At 44.1% G+C, this 17676-nt stretch overlaps 1 protein-coding gene across 5 annotated transcripts in view; it reads right to left on the bottom strand.

The window, feature by feature from the left end:
* Positions 1-17676, bottom strand: part of SLCO2B1 (solute carrier organic anion transporter family member 2B1) — a 194908-nt gene that overhangs the window by 66752 nt on the left and 110480 nt on the right. For all 5 annotated transcript variants that reach the window (XM_075592777.1, XM_075592778.1, XM_075592779.1 and 2 more), the window contains 2 exons: positions 13449-13611; positions 12517-12738 (listed from right to left, as the gene is read on the bottom strand). In XM_075592777.1, coding sequence (XP_075448892.1) covers positions 12517-12738; positions 13449-13611 — 385 coding nt within the window. The remainder of the gene's footprint in view (positions 1-12516; positions 12739-13448; positions 13612-17676) is intronic.

Raw genomic sequence — 17676 nt, 5'->3', positions numbered from 1 at the left:
CCAGGCTTTGTGGGCGCGCGGCCAGGCTCTATATGAGCCCGCCCCAACGAGCAGCTATTCTTTTCCCATGGAGGACAAAGTAAGTACTATCTGTGCCTTCCCCCTGTTCCCAGCGCTCCCGCTGCCCGCAGTTATAGAGGTGGTAGCGGGGTGTGTCAGCTCGCGGTGTCAGCCCGCGGGGTCGGGAAATTGGAGAGGGGATGCCCATCAGGTCCCCGCTTCACCCCGATCCCCGTGTCAGCCCGCGGGGCCGGGAGATTGGAGAGGGGATGTCCCTCAGGTCCCCGCTTCACCCCGATCCCCGTGTCAGCCCGCGGGGTCGGGATATTGGAGCGGGGATGTCCCTCAGGTCCCCGCTTCACCCCGATCCCCGTGTCAGCCCGTGGGGCCAGGAGATTGGAGCGGGGATGTCCCTCAGGTCCCCGCTTCACCCCGATACCCCCACGTCCCCTGCGGTCCCGCTGCCTGCATGGAGGTGGTAGCGGGGGGGTTTCTTCCCCCCCACGTGCCCGGCGCTCCCGCAGCCTGTGCGGGGCAGGAGATTGGCGCGGGGAGAGGGGGAGCAGGGTGGTGGTGCTGGTCGCGGCCTTTCCTCTCTTCCGACCCCCCCGTGTGTGTGTAGAGTGAGAGAATGTGTGTGTATGTATGTATATGAGTGTGTGTGTGTATATAATGTGTGTGTGTGTATAAGGGAGTGTGTGTATATATGGGAGTGTGTGTGTGTATATGGGAGTGTGTGTGTGTGTGTATATGGGAGTGTGTGAGTGTGTATGTGTGTGTGTGTGTATTTATGGGAGTGTGTGTGTACATATGGGAGTGTGTGTGTATATGGGAGTGTGTGTGTATGTGTGTGTGTGTGTGTGTGTGTGTGTGTGTGTGTGTGTGTGTGTGTGTGTTTGTGTGTGTGTGTGTGTGTGTGTGTGTGTGTTTGTGTGTGTGTGTGTGTGTGTGTGTGTGTGTGTGTGTGTGTGTGTGTGTGTGTATATATATATATATGGGAGAGAAAGAGTGTGTGTGTATATGGGGGAGTGTGTGTATATGGGGAGTGTGTGTGTATATTGGGGAGTGTGTGTGTGTATATGGGGGAGTGTGTGTGTGTGTATATGGGGTGTGTGTGTGTGTGTGTGTGTGTGTGTGTGTGTATGGGTGTGTGTGTGTGTGTGGGTGTGTGTGTGTGGGACACCAGAGGTACCCCCCTAGTCAGCCCCCCACCTAGTCAGTCAAAGTCACCCAGTCAGTCACCATCTCCCCACCCAGTTCCCCCCCATCAGTCAGTCCCCCCCATCTCCTCTCTGTCTCTCCTTAAATGTATGTTCTGTATGCTGTATGGGGTCTCTCTCTCCTCCCTGTCTCTCTCTCCTCCCTGTCTCTCTCTCCTCCCTGTCTCTGTCTCCTCCCTGTCTCTCTCTCTCCTCCCTGTCTCTCTCTCCTCCCTGTCTCTCTGCCCTCCCTGTCTCTCTCACCCACACTCTCCTGTCTCTCGCCCACACTCTCTCCTGTCTCTCGCCCACACTCTCTCCTGTCTCTCGCCCACACTCTCTCCTGTCTCTCGCCCACACTCTCTCCTGTCTCTCGCCCACACTCTCTTCTGTCTCTCGCCCACACTCTCTCCTGTCTCTCGCCCACACTCTCTCCTGTCTCTCGCCCACACTCTCTCTGTCTCTCGCCCACACTCTCTCTGTCTCTCGCCCACACTCTCTCTGTCCATTTAATACACACACATATATATATATATGTATATATATGTATATATATGTATATATATATATGTATATATATATGTGTGTGTGTGTATATATAATACAACTGTATGCTCATCTGCATGTCTTAGGCAGGTCTGCAACCCCACCTTTCACCATTATCACCCAGCATACAGCACTTCCACTGCAGCAAGGGATTCTGGGAAATGACATGCAAATGAGCACACAGTGCCACTTTTTGCCTCAAAAACCATTTTTAACATGGTTCCCTATAGGCTTAAGCTTGCTGCATGGTCACAGCTTTGAGCACAGCCAGGGTTAAGGTGCATACCCAGAAAACCACCCACAGACAGCTGTTTCGACCTTAATGGGTCTCATCAGTGTATGTATATACTGCTGCGGCCGAGTTTATTCGAGCATTTGCCCGGTCTCGGCCGCAGCAGTAACCTGGCGCGCGCCGGAGGGTGCCCGGCGCGCGCCAAAGCCGCGGAGGAGCGCCCTCCGATCGGGGCGCTCTCACTCCCGCTGCCGGGTCCCCCGGAACCCCCTGCCGCCATCCCCCACATCGCGGGACACCAGGGCTCCCTCGGGGAGCCCTGGACGCGCGTGCAGGGGGCGCAGGCTCCCGATGACGCGTGACCGCGCATCGGTGATGCGCGGCACGCTGAGGGAGTGCGGCTAGCACGCCGGGGCATCCCCCGGCTTGCGGTGCTAGCCGTGCTGCAATAAAGTGTGTCGGTAGTATATATATATATATATATATATATACACACATATATGTACACAGTATATACATATATATAAAATTGCACTCTGAAATCCGATACAACAAGCCTTATTGGGAGGTATTTATGAAGGCAATTGCCTAAACCAACATTTTTTAAGGAGAAGCATTTTGACCTTGTGTCATTGTTTGTATTACAGCAATTTTCTCCAGTTTTGCCCTGTGCGTCAGCGTGTAATTTGTGTAGAGTCCATTGGGGGAGTTAGAAAGACGTTTATACACTTACAATATCATAATAGAATGTATCAACTTCTTTAACTCTGTGTGGTACTATATTTGTTTTCAACACAACTGTGACCAAAAAAAGGGTTTATACTGTATATAAATAAAGACATACATACAAGTATATAGGTTTTTTCCCCAAAACTGCTACTATATAGTGATGACCAGGGCACTCTCTCATAGAAACTCCCATTGACTTCTATAGGACTATCTGTGTGATACCCCAATCGGGGCTATCACAGTTCATTGTATAACCCCTATGTATTGAGATCCCATACAGTATACTGTATACCCCAGTGTACATCAACCTGATGAAGTAGTCTGCTATCCAGCCATTTCCCATTAGGTGGTGACAAAATGGTACAACCGAATTTAGGGTTACAATGACAAAGCAGTATTATAAAGTAAATCACACAACTACGATAAAGGGTTTAACTCTGAATATTCCGCTCATATTAATAGTTACAGTAAGAACATTGCTATGCCCAGTAAAGCCTGAATAGCTCTTACAGATGTAACATGACTCCTTGGTAGCAGAACCACACTGCTACTGTATACATCTGAAGGACTGCACAAGTAGTGAGAGTTCACTGCCACTCTTATTCCCTTTTTTATAGACAAAGCAGCGCCTCTCCGCTGCAGGATCACAGCTGGGGGCATTCTATATTTTCCAAAGCAGCCTTTAAAGTCAATGGGGATTTTGGACTGAAAATGGCCTCAACGGCTGTTTTGAATGATATATTATAAGGCTCTAAATCACATTACATCTGTATATTACAACCATTCCTATATAAAAAAAAACATATACAGGCATACCCCGGTTTAAGTACACTCACTTTAAGTACACTGGCGAGTAAGTACATCTCGCTCAATAGCCAAAAACGGCAGCTCACGCATGCGCCTGTCAGCACGTCCTGAACAGCAATACCGGCTCCCTACCTGTACCGAAGCTGTGCGCAAGCGGGGAGACTATAGAGCCTGTTACACATGCGTTATTTACACCAGTTATGCACATATATGACGATTGCAGCACAGTACATGCATCAATAAGTGGGGAAAAGGCAGTGCTTCACTTTAAGTACATTTTCACTTTACATACAAGCTCCGGTCCTATTGCGTACGCTAATGTGGGGTATGTCTGTATATATGCTGATCGATCTATCTATCTATCTATCTATCTATCTATATATATATATATATATATATATATATATATATATAGACAAACAAAAGAAAAAAAGCAGCGCCTCTGGAAGTGTGTGGTTAATTTATCTAGAAATTATGTGCTAGTGATTATTCAAATATTAATAAATTGTGAATAAATGATATGTGAATATAAAATGAATTAATCTAATACTGTGGTGGCACATAAATAAACTAGATGCCTGTGCATAATGACTGGGGACATCTGCTGGGACTGTGGCCCATCCTGTTCGAGATCGGGTATCCCCCAGGACGGAGCGCAGCAACCGGATGGTGGTGATTATTATCACACAATGCCTATATTATCTGTACTTTTGTGAGTGCATTTCTTACCCCCCTTCCTCCCCTTCCCCTCATTAAATCTACAGTTTCACACTATGGGGCGTGCGCTCTCTCCTCTTTTTTCCATATATATATATATAGATAGATAGATAGATAGATAGATAGATAGATAGATAGATAGATAGATAGATAGATAGATAGATGATAGATAGATAGATAGATAGACCGATAGATAGATAGATAGACAGACAGACAGACAGACAGACAGACAGACAGACAGAGAGATAGATAGATAGATAGATAGATAGATAGATAGATAGATAGATAGATAGATAGATAGATAGATAGATAGATAGATAGATAGACCGATAGATAGATAGACAGACAGACAGACAGACAGACAGACAGACAGACAGACAGACAGACAGACAGACAGACAGACAGACAGATAGATAGATAGATAGATAGATAGATTTATAGATATATATATATATATATATATATATTCTATAAATATTAATATATAGCTAAACGGAAAACACAGCAAGCACTGTTATATTTCCTTACGGCAAAACAAGTACACAGCCCAATCCCGATTCTGTGCATCCCCATACAGTATCTTGCAACACTGACATTATTGACTGAACTAATACAGTCAATGCTTCAGGGGCCCCGGCTCAATGCTAGTCTATTTCCAAAAAGACATGTGGGTTTTTTTTAAGTGCCATTAAAGCTGCCACAAACTGTGCAAAAAGCACATAACACATAGAACTTAGCAAACAGCTGGAAGCATTATCACACTCTCTTTCAAATCACTAGTCAGAAAGCTCCTTTTATTAGGGTTATCCAGAAGTAAATCTCCAAGCAGCCATGTCAAACACACAATAGCTTGGACAATTCTTAAGTCCGACCAAGAAAAAAAAAAATCAATAAAACCTACAGTATGCGTACACTTTTTTCTTGAGGTTTCCTTATTAAAAATATGTTCTGTAAACATCATTGATATCTCTCTTCCCCGATCCCTTCTCAGTCACTCTCTACCTCTCATCTCTCCCCAATACCCTTTCTCTCTCCCCATCCACTTTTCCTATCCTCTCTCCATCCCCCCATCCCCTTTCCCACTCTCCCATACCATTTCTCTCTCCCCATCCACTTTCCCATCCTCTCTCCATGTCCCCCGTCCCCTTTCTCTTTCCCTATCCCCTCTTCCATCCACAGAAGTCTCTTGAGAAGAGGAAACAGAATCCCGGTAAGTGACCCTGAAAGAGGAGGGGGGGGGGGACTGTATCTCTCCCCCTTTCTCTCTACCCCACCTCTTCCTCTCCCACAAAACACACACACATAATACCCCCCTCCCCACAATACACACAAAATACCCCCCTCCCCCACAATACACACACAATACACCCCTCCACACAATAAACATGCAATACCCTGCCTCCCCCACAACACACACACACAATACCACCCTCTCCCTTAATACACACACGATAACCCTCCCCCACAATACATACTTCATTTTTCACCTTGGGGGGGGCTCTGTTTCCGCAGAAGTTGTTCCCAACTTTTAGCCAGGCCCTCCTTCCAGCATGCACAAGTGTGGGGGAAAGAAGGCCCGGGTGCCAGACGCAACTTTGATTGTCGGCCTAACCCCCATAGATGTCGGGCCCGTTGTCCCACCCCCCCCCCTGGTTCCAGTGCAGCGTCTGTCTGATGTGTGGGCGCGGACCGCATGGTGACACCTTGAGGGCCGCATGTGGTCCGCAAGCAACATGCTTGACAGCCCTGCTTTAGAGCATGCACCAAAACAGTTTGTTCCAGAGATAAAATACTTAACATTCTTGGTGCAAGGAAACTGAAATCTTTGCGCATGCGCTGTGGAATACATTGGCAATGCAACCGCAAATCGTCGACGCCATGTCTTAGTTTGGAAACACTCGCCTCTCTCTTTTTTTTTCCGCTTTCGTGCGTACTTTCATTTTACGAACCTTCATCTTTGCTGCTGCTGCGGCTGAGTGCGATAAACGCCGCTGCCCTTTTTTTTTCTTTGCTTGTGCAAATTTCCGTTTTTGCCGCAAACTTTCAGAATGAAAAAGTTTGCAAAAATGAACTTAAAAAAAAAAAAACTTTTTTTCCCCAGCGAAAGTAAGGGAAAGGTGGGCTTTAGGCAGAATTCCATGCGTTTACACGGATTTTAAGCAAAAACTGTGCAGATGAACTTTTGCAGGTTTGCGACGGTTGACGAAAGTTTGCGCAAATGTTCGTGGGTTGAACTACAATTCCTCTAATTTTAGCATAGGTTGTACTTCATGGACATATATATTGTCATCATAACGCTGTGCCCAGGACATACTTGAAAACAAGAGGTAATTCTCAATGTATTACTTCCTAGTAAAACTTTATAAATAAATAAATATGGCTTTTTTCAATCTCATCTACTATGTAACTTCAAGAATGTAACTATGTGACTTCAGGTATGTAACTATGTGACTTCAGGTATGTCACTATGTAACTACAGACGAGACCACAACTATTCTAAAGCTTGCCTTAAACTAGCCCGGTTACATTCTGGGTATGTGCTGGGTGTAACCTGGCTAGTTTAAGGCAAGTTTAAGGCATTTCTGCATTGACTAATGACCCAAAGGATTAACACAGCAGGGGTCCCTGGCAGTCCCATTCAGTTTGAATGGGCCTGCCAGGGACCCCCGCTGTTAATCTGATGGGCCATTAATCAATGCAAAAATGCTGGGTCTAGTTTAAGGCATGTACCTGGGCGTACCTGGGTCTTTTTGGCGATTGCCACTGGTTTGTGTTAGAATAGTCGCAGTCTCTGCTGTATGTAACTACAGCTATGTAACTATGTAAGTTTGCCCATCTCGAATATCCAGTAGGCACTGGCTCACTGACTCCCTGGCTCACTGACTCCCTGGCTCACTGAACACAGAGATACCCAGCATGCTCTAAAAACAAAACACAATTACCACATTTTATATATATATATATATATATATATATATATATATATATATATATATATATATATATATATATATATATATATATATATATGTGTCAAAAGGAGTGCTACTGGGCATGGCTAAATGTATACAACAAGAAACAAAGAAGCCCAGCGCTACATCCAATATGACAAAAATACACAGTGAAATTTTATTTCACTGTGTATTTTTGCCATATTGGATGTAGCGCTGGGCTTCTTTGTTTCTTGTTCACTGGCTCACTGGCAAGGTAGTGCTGGGGTGGAGTCACTCAAACTTCACAGGAACTGTATGTATAGCAATTTAAGACCTATTAATAGCATTATAAATGCATGCTCAAAATCCTTAGCCTGCGAAAAAGAACGACGTGCAATCACTGCGCGAATATAACAAGTTAGTTACTGTATAAGGGCACATTGTTTTTTGTTCTCGCTCGTCAGTAGCGGAAGTCTAATGAAGGAAAGAATGCAGCAGCAGCAGTTCTTCATTATGGAGATCAAGAGACAGTAATAAATCCGATTTCCGAAAAATAATCCAGTGAAAGAGGTTCTGCCATAGATGTATTTTTAGTAATATCTTTCCAACATAGAAAATGTCCAGTTAATGTATGAAAAAACTAGCAACGTGTCAAAGGGGCAGTTGTATTGTATTGTATGTCTTTATTTATATAGCGCCATTAATGTACATAGCGCTTCACAGTAGTAATACACGTGGTAATCAAATAAATAACAGATAATATAAATAACAGATCATGGGAATAAGTGCTTTAGACATAAAAGTAACATTAAGGAAGAGGAGTCCCTGCCCCGAGGAGCTTACAGTCTAATTGGTAGGTAGGTAGAACGTACAGAGACAGTAGGAGGGCGTTCTCTTTTTTTTATCAAAGTATACTAATGGCAAACATTTTTTAATGGTTAAACTGGATAAGACACCCCTGTTTTTTTTAACAAAATTCAACACCAGTATTTACAGTTGTCAACTTCTACTGAAGGCCAACCAGGAAATAACATTTTTAAACTTAGCGCTAACCTTCGTCTCCCGGCATCCTCATGCATCCTCTCGGTATCTCCCCCTGCAAGCTGTCAATATGGCCGTGCGGTGTCATATGGTGAAGCGTTGTCATGACAACGCGTTGCCATGACAACGCGATGCTATGTGACATCGCGCGCCGTCAATTGGCCATGACAACGGGACACCTTATTGCGCCGTGGCATCTCGTTGTCATGGTAATGCGGGGTCACGTGATGCGACATCATGAGGCGTTCCCATTGACAATGGCAATGCGGCGCCATTTGATGCCGCGCGGCTATATTGACAGGAGTTGAATGGGAAGATGCCGGGAGGACGCCAAGGATGCTGGGAAATGCCTCCGCCCAATGCCGCCGAACGCCGCCATCCGGAGGTTTACTATGTAAACTCATAGATTTATGAATGAATTTTAAAGGATTTATTCATATAAAAACATAAAAAAGTACTGACACAGACACGTGTGTGATAAAGCACACTGCGTGTGAAACGCGTAAGTGTCAGAACTTTTTTATGTTTTTATATGAATAAATCCTTTTGATCAATATATCCCAATTTTTCTTTTGTGAGAAGCTGTGCACCCGCATTGTTTCCTGTTTGGAATGTCTGCCCTCCGCATTGAATTCGTCCTGGCAGCACGCCGGATAGGAGACGGTCCAGCGGCTTGTGAGTGTGTTTCAGTTCAACAATATTGTGCCTTTCGTTATGCCAGTTGGCTGTTATACCCCAAGAATATCATTAAACCGGCTATACGTGGATGCGCGGCGTCACGGAGCCTGCGGGACTACATGAACCGGACAGGAGACGAATCCGGTAGGTCGTGAGTGTGTTGCAGTTCAACAGCATTGTGCTCTCTGTTATGCCAGTTGATTATTGCATCCTAAGAAGATTAGTAACCGGCCACATGTGGATGTGCCGAGTCGCGGAGCTGCGGGACTATATGCACGTCACCGTTCATCAAGCCGTGAGTAAATAACCTACTTTAATATTAGAGGATGAATATTATACTGCTACGTATACGTTTGGACTGTTTCTCCTAAGACTAATGAGGAAGACTTTAGAGCACCGGATTTTGAGCAGCATATTGCTTGGTGGTTCTGTTAGGTAAACCCGTAGCCCGGAGATATGTGGCCAAAACCCGTAGTCTCTGGGTCAAACCCGGAGTGGTGGCAACCCTGACAGTATTTGTACTGTAGCTCCTTTGCTGCTAGAGGGACCTGCAACATATTGTATTCAAAACTCTTTTAGGGTATATAGTAATAGAAAATTACTGCATATAGTATTGGGGCAGTTTGGATTCCTTAACTTTAGTTTTCTTGTGCTTAGGTTCAGCACTGGTAAGAATGTTTCAATTAAATATTTGTTCGACCGCATGATGTGCAACAGACAAACTGGAAATAATCTTGGTCCTGTATTCTGTAAGATGTGATTGCGCAGATGACGTGCTATCACATGAAAAGTCCAGCTGACTTTAATGGGGCTTTTCATGCGATAGGACATCTTCTGCGCTATCACATCTTACAGAATAAGGGCCTAGACTGACAAGCTTGCACATGAACATTGCTTAGCAAACAGAAGTGACATTCAAACATATAAATGGATTAGAGCATGTAAAGCAAAAGGTCAGCTCTTACTCAATACATACTTTACCTGACATCACAAAGTAGAAATTCCGGCCTTAACCTCTCATTGTTATTATATTTACATTGTTTGAACTATCAAACACCTGGGTACAACCACCAAGCAAGCCATGAGACATGGGTGAGGGGCGGCCATGACTGACGGTGTCCCTTCTCCCCTCAATCCTCCTGCCCTGGGTTTCTATTGGTTTGGTGGGGGTTAGTAAGGTATAAGGATGGGGAGAGGTAGCCCAGGGCTATATAGTTAGTTGCCTGTTTATAGTTTGGCTGGTTTAAGCAGTATCAGTAACGGTATCGGTAACGCACGGGATCTCAGCTCATAGCATTTTTGATGGTCGATCTCTTGGTATGTGTAATGTTGCCCCATATATATATCAAGGGGGAGGATATAAAAAAGAAATATAATGTAATGGGGAATAAATGAAAGTATGTTATACATCTGGGTTTAATCCTGTCATAGCTGGCAGGGTTTTCTGAGGTTGCCAAACTGAGGCTAGGGGCAGAGGGTGGCTTAATGCCTTGGTGAGTTTGTCTGAGCTTTGTAATGCCTTGTTTGTATATCCGGAAGGGAGCATCATCACAAGATGAATTATATAATGGTGGCTGAGCTGTTTATCCTGCCAGTGGTGGGAGTCACGAGTCACGTACATGGGTAGGCTCAAGACATTGCCACCGGAAATCTGGCATGGCTCCATTTGTTGCTGGTTATAATATGAAGGTTAAATCAGTTGGTGGTGTGGGTGTCAAATAAAAGCGGTGGCCTTTATACTGTATCCCATATATGGTGTGGTGTTTATATGTTTTGGTGTCCGTTATTTGTCATGAGGGATTTGGGAAGCAAAAGGAGCATCAATAGGTCATGGTGTTACCATCTGCAGACCTAACGTGAAGTCGATTTTGGCCATCCTTTGGTCCATCACATTCACATGATAATATAACGGAGACAGTGAATAAGGGGGGCACTAATTACACAACATTAGGATGCATGTGGCAAAGCAATTTCCTCCAGTTGTGGTCTGGCTGCCCCAGCTTGCACATTGGGGAGTGTCAGTGGTAGGAGTTTGCAAGGATAATATGTGTCTCTGTGCACTATTCTTTCACGTTTAACTGATGTGAGTCTAAATTACTGCATCATATGTAAGAAACTGTTTTTTCATATGCCACAGCTCTGCACCAAAAACAGGAGCACTGCATCTAAACACACATTTATACAGAGACCCCACTCTCTTCCACTCACTGGCTCAACATCAATGGTGTTCCTAGCCACCGTGTTATCCTCATGATTATAAGAACATGGTAACTACAGTATTAGTCGAAGTGAGTTTCCTGATTCTGTTATAAACATTCTCCTCCTGTTACAGTGGGTAGGAGTTACATGATCCAAAAAAGTAATGCTTGCTTTGTACTTCCTGTTTAATTTTCAACAGAAAAAGTGTCCAGTAGATATATTTAGATGGTGCTGCATATCTTCATGGTGGGATCTCCACGGACTAGCACTATATACATTTTCATCCAGATGAAAGATAGGTGCACTTATTCAAGTAAGAAGGCTCCTCCGATTAAAAAAGTGCTTTGTCGGTATTTTCCATACATAATAAATGGTATGAGGACCCTTCTTGCTTGAATGAGTGTGCATAATATTTATCTGGAGGAGGAGTTACATGATGCCCAATTGGTAAAAAACATGGGCCTTTGCGCATCCCTTATCTCCCTTTAATCTGGAAAGTTGGTGGTGTAACGTTCTGGCTTCTAAAATTCTGCACCAGATGTAAGAAACTGTTTTCTATATATGATGCAACTGTGTGCCACAAAATGGTGCAGCGCGTCCCTGCTGAAGGTAGCAAATAACAATGAAGAGAAAGTATCTTAAATATCTATTTTATTAATCACTCAGACAGTGGTCAACGGGTGTATTCCAAACATACTGTAGTGCCGACGGTTATTCTAACACAAACCAGTGACAATCGCCAAAAAGACCCAGGTACATGCTGGGTACATGCTGGGTCGTGTTTAAGGCAAGTTTAAGGCATTTCTGCATTACTAATGGCCCATCAGATTAACAGCGGGGGTCCCTGGCAGTCCCATTCAAACTGAATGGGTCTGCCAGGGACCCCTGCTGTGTTAATCCGATTGGTCATTAGTCAATGCAGAAATGCCTTAAACTTGCCTTAAACTAGCCAGGTTACACCCAGCATGTACCCAGCATGTAACCAGGCTAATTTAAGATATGCCTTATAATACTCGTTGTCTCGTCTGTACTTGCAGTAGTCCTTGAATGCCCCATGATACTGTGGAAACATAATATTGAGTGGAACCCTGATTGCCTAGTGTTGTTGTCCCCAACATCATGACTGTTTTGCTCATCTCTAAGAGAGGTTGTGACCTCGGCACTCAGAAGACCAATTAAAAGGAAGAAGTAGACTTCTTCTACTGTTCCTGACATCAGAGGATGGACGTAGGCCATGTGACCACAACACGAGCAATTGCATGCCCGAAAACCATAACTGCCCACTGTTCCCTGGTGCCACAAGCATTCATCCCACATGCAGTTAGTTAAGCAGTGTGTAGATATAGACTGTAGGAATTGGTTTGGATGTTGTTTTTACTGGTACAACAGAAAATCATGTTAACTCAAAGAGCCATAGTTTTTACTTCAGCCTCACCTATATAAAGTGGAGAGTTTCTCTTGCTGGCAAAATCATCGATGTAAGAAATACCGAAGGGCTGAATAGGAACACTACCTATACCAAGAAGAGTCTGCCCTATAAACAGAATAGACAGAACATTGCCATCTTCCTTGTTGGTGTTCATTATGCACTGGTCATTGCTGAGGATGTTGCTTGGGCCATTGGGCTGGCAAATATCTGTAATATTGCTGAAAACACCTGCAATGGTGAAATGATGTATGGTTAAACACTTTTTTATGGGCAATAATAAAGAGGGGTCAAATTCAAAGAACAATAAAGGGGGGAAAAAACTAACCCATTTCTGGAGCTGTAATAAATAACACCCACAGAACATGGGCTTAGAGTAATGTCCACCTAATTAAGAAACCAACGTTTCTGTCTCCCAAATGGATCATCATCAGCCCTGATGAACGTTGGTTCTTCTTTCTTCTCCATACACAATATATTAATGTAACTTTAGTTCTGTGTGGCTGTTTCTTTAATTGTGTAGCCATGTTGTAGTACACATTTGGCTCATATGATACAATGGGGTTTATTTATCGAAGCTGCAATACTGGGACAAAGTACAAAGACTGCACCAGCTGAAAAACTCCATCTGCTATCAATGGGATTCCTGATCTTTGATAAATCTGATGTTTTGTAGTTTTCTCCCAGTTTTGTAGATGAGTACTTGTATGAATAGATGCCTAAAAGTCTATCCATATACTGTACAGTCTATACACTCACTAGAGTCTCCAAACTGCTGTATCGTTATAATACTGGTACAAACAACAACTCTTTATCAGACAAAAAAAACACATGACTTTGAATTCTTGATGTGACCCAGGAGGATTACGTTCATTTTATATTGGAACTGTCCATAAGAAGCCTCATACTGTACAAATAACCTTAAAAAAAATGTGACCTACTTGCAACTGATTGGTCAAATTGGTAGGGTCCCATGACAAAATGAGGTAGACTCATGAGAAATCCAGCAGTGCAGACAAGAAGAGCACCGTAGCCCATAAACCGGGGTCGGTGAACTCGACTTCCAAAGTAACTGACAAACACGATGAGCACTGTGTTACCAATCTGCAAAAACAAAGCACGCAGAATTAGAGCAGCTGGTACCAGGCCTTTTAAAAATCACCCCAAAGCAATCGTTTTCTTTTATCTGTGACCCACATTCTATGCACAAGATAGCCAATGTTTGAGGTCTGGGGCCTTTGAAAGCATACGAATTCCACTGATATTAAACAGGATATTGATGCAGTGGAACAGCATGCAGGGACAAATACATTCTAGCAGGGTGCTATACTAGTAAAGATGTGGTGTACTGTGTGTGTACTGTGTGATACAGCATGTGCGTCCTTGTTTTGTTTTCATAGCTGCGGTTCAAGCAATATCCTACATGTGTGTATTTTTTTTAATAAATCAGTTCTGTACTGTGAGAAAATACTTGTAGCATTTTAAAAAATGAAAAACATAAAACAATTGTAAAGACATTTTTATGTATTCTAATGTAACGATAATTTTTATTCCTATATCAACATATACAAAGTCACATCCCCTTCCCCTTCTGAAACAGCATCACCTTTTTTAGCCTGCCCTCTCTAGCCAATTGAATCTAGTGCCTGCCTGGTCACATGATCTTCCTCATAGAACTTTGGCTGTAGGTGCACCAGAAGATTACCCAAGATGCATTTAGTGAACCCCCTGCCAAATTTCAGCGATCGATCACAGGATAACGGATCGATCAGCAACTTAGCTAATCATTTGTCATGTATTGATGCGTTATTGAATGGAAAAAAACAACAACATTTTTTTTAAAACGACAGCTTGAAATGCAGCTTTAGAAGCTTTTGGTTTGAAAATAATTGTTTTTGGGGAAGCTGCTGTCTATGGAGGAAGAGCCAAGATTGGGGTTTATCTACTAGACATTCTTTACATCAGTGCATATTTTTACTTTTTATTTACCATATTACTGTATGTCAAGGTTTAATTTGGTGGACATTTTCACTTTCCTATTTCTTGTTTTTTTTACACACCATTTTTGATTTATATTACTTATTTTAAGCCATATTTGTGAGGTGCACGATAAGAGGAGGAGCGGCCGGATACTTCGTTGAGCCTTGGGACCATGAACAGTCTGTTGGAGTCAGATCTTAGATGATAAGTGCTGCATGTGGTAGGGCTGAGGAACTTCTTCAGGTGGACGGGTAGCTTGCCCAGAACATTTTTGAAGGCAAGACAGAAAAGATTAACTTTGAGCCTGGACTCAAGTGATGACCAATCTAGTTCTTTGAGCATTTTGCAGTGATGTGTGTTGTAGTTGCATTGGAGAACAAAATGGCATATTGAATTGTAGAGGGAGCAAGTTTGCTAAGGTGGGTTTGGGTGCCGAGCCATATACAATGTCCCCATAGTCGATAATTATCATTAGCATCTGCTGTGCGATACGCTTTCTGATCAGCAGACTTAGGGAGGATTTGTTCCTGTAAAGAGTCGTCTAATGGCCTTTATTTCCAGGTATCACTTCTCTAACGTGCTCCATTTGATGGTATCTAAGGTTTAGTAGGAATAGCCCCAATGTGGGACAACTACCAAGACCTCTGTTTATTTTGCACTAATATCTCTGGATCTGCCATCATCTGTTTGCCTATTGCATGTCACAGTACATATATAGGCAATGTGTCAATATTATGGGCATCACATGTTGAATTTACACGCAGGAGTAAGTAGGGTTATTCTCTGATATAAACAAATATCTAGATAATTAAATTGAATGATATATCCCTATCTGGTCTCCACTGTTCCTCTGAGGGTTTCTGTTAACATATATATTTTAAACTTTTGAGTGTATTAACTAAATATGTATTAAAACATTTTTGTTTTTCGTCGTCTTCCGCTTTTAGTTCCTGGTATAGGGATTTTTTTCCTTGTGGCCTGAGAAATATATATGCTTGGTTTAGAGTGCATATAGAGGGGTACTTTTGAACTTCTAAGTTCACACTGTGTAATATATGCTTATTACCTCCCTTGCACCTACCGTTTTAGGACCTTCTATTCTATAGGCGATCGGTTCTCTATAAAATCTATGTGACTCCAAGAATTGTCAATCGGATGGCTCCCTGGATCAACATCCTTCCCATGTTTACTTATTTGGAATAACCCTGTATACCTTTCCTTTCTAAAAAGATGTCCAATCTTTTTTTGAACACATCTATTGTATCGGCCATCACAGTCTAAATGGGTAATTAATTCCACATTTTAACTGCCCTTACTGTATAGAACCCTTTCCTTTTTTTGCTGGTGAAATCTCCTTTTCGCCAACCTTAAGGGATGACCTTTGTACTGCCGGTGGGATGAATAGTTATTTTGAAAGCTCCTTGTACTGCCCCGAATATATTTGTAAATAGTTATCATATCTCCTTTTAAACGCTTATTTTCTAATGTAAATACATCTAATTTAGCTAGCCTCTCCTCATAAGTTAGATTGTCTATCCCCTTTTAGTAATTTGGTGGCTCTTCTCTGCACTCTCTCCAGTTCCATAATGTATTTTCTAAGGAGTGGTGCCAAAAACTGTACTCCATATTCAACGTGTGATCTTACTAATGCTTTGTAAAGGGGCATAATTATGTTTACTTCCCTTCCATCCATTGCCCGTTTAATGCAATGTAACGGGTATTTTCCCCCCCCAATCGCAGATCTGATGTGGGTGCAAGGAACTTACGGTGTTACCATAGGTGTGGTGCGTTACCTGTTGGCTCGCAGGAGGGCTGAGCTTCCGCCACGGGGAACCTGGGGCAATTATACTAGGAGTAACCACTACTCAATTCAGCGCTTCCACCTGCGATTGCTCCCACCAGAGGGGGAGTGGTTCCTCGCAGGACAATCAATAATAACATACACGGTGAGGTATAATAACTAAGGACTTTACTAACATGCAAACAACATATCACGGCAGTACCACAATATAACCTGTGTCCCTCTCTAGAGGAGACACCTACTGCGTCGCGCAGGACGCTTCCCCAACACCAGGTGATCCCACCCAGTGTCCAAAGAACCCCACCCAATGTCCCGCACTCTTGGAGAGAACGTGGGTGACTGCGCAGTCACAGTTACACTAAGGGGCCCGTTGGTGCACTTATGACTGTATGGTACCTGCCGAGCACTCTGGTACTCGGATCAACAACTGGCTTCGCAAAGGGTCAGACGTGTGATGAATCCGTCTGATCCTCCAACCGAACTCCTTGTACGCGGACCGCCAGGGCGGTCTCACTCTGATGAAAGTCTCTGGGGACCCCAACGTGGGCCCGAACCTCTTCACAGGGACAGCAGCATCCGCTGAGTCCCTAACTAACCCTTGGCACTAACGTGACAGGAACCCTAACCTAGGGCCTGTCCCTGTGGTACCGCAACCTAAAGTGGCTTTGGGGAAAACTCCTAGGGGCCTAACAGGGATTAATAACCTGCCCCACTCCCTTAGCTCTTCCCAGCCTGACTATGCTCAATAACACTTAACGAGTCCCAGTGCCTAAAGCAGCAAGCTGTAGCTCACTGGATGCTGCAGCCAACGTGCTGCGCAACAAGGTGCCTGCCTGTCAGACCTCACAGCACTAACAGCCTTGACTCTGACAAGGCAGCACTCTACACTAAGGGCAGCGTCCCTATCTTGGGCCTCCCTAAGCATTTACCCACTAAGCTAGTGGGGAGTTGGGGCCTACCTGGGGTGTGGGTACCTATACGGGGCAGGAGCTGCACTCGCTGCCCGCAACCTTCCTTCCCTCACAGCTCCCTGACTCCAACTCTTTGTAACCTTCCTTTCCCAGCTCCCACTAATGTAAGTGGCAGGGTCCCTAACCTGAGGGCTGCCCCTGGCAACACACCTTACTGGGGAGCTGAGCTATCTCGGACCCTGGGGGTGCTGGCCTAGTACAGGGAGTCCCCGACTCCTGTACCCTACCTCCTTCCCTGGGCTTCTCCGGTCTCTGACTGCTCAACGTGCTGCAAGCCCGCAAATTGTATCCACTTGCCTCTGCAGACGTCCTAAGCCCTATTGGCTCCCTGGTGTCACATGGGGCATACAGAGGCTCATGGGATCTGTAGTCCCAGCTCAGAGCCTTCCCTGGTAGGCTAGGGCTTCGCGGGCTTTT

This window comes from Ascaphus truei, chromosome 3, assembly GCF_040206685.1.
Source record: "Ascaphus truei isolate aAscTru1 chromosome 3, aAscTru1.hap1, whole genome shotgun sequence".
In the NCBI taxonomy this organism is placed as follows: domain Eukaryota; kingdom Metazoa; phylum Chordata; class Amphibia; order Anura; family Ascaphidae; genus Ascaphus; species Ascaphus truei.
Note: the sequence above shows the minus strand (reverse complement) of the source record. Positions and strands in the feature narration are given on the sequence as shown.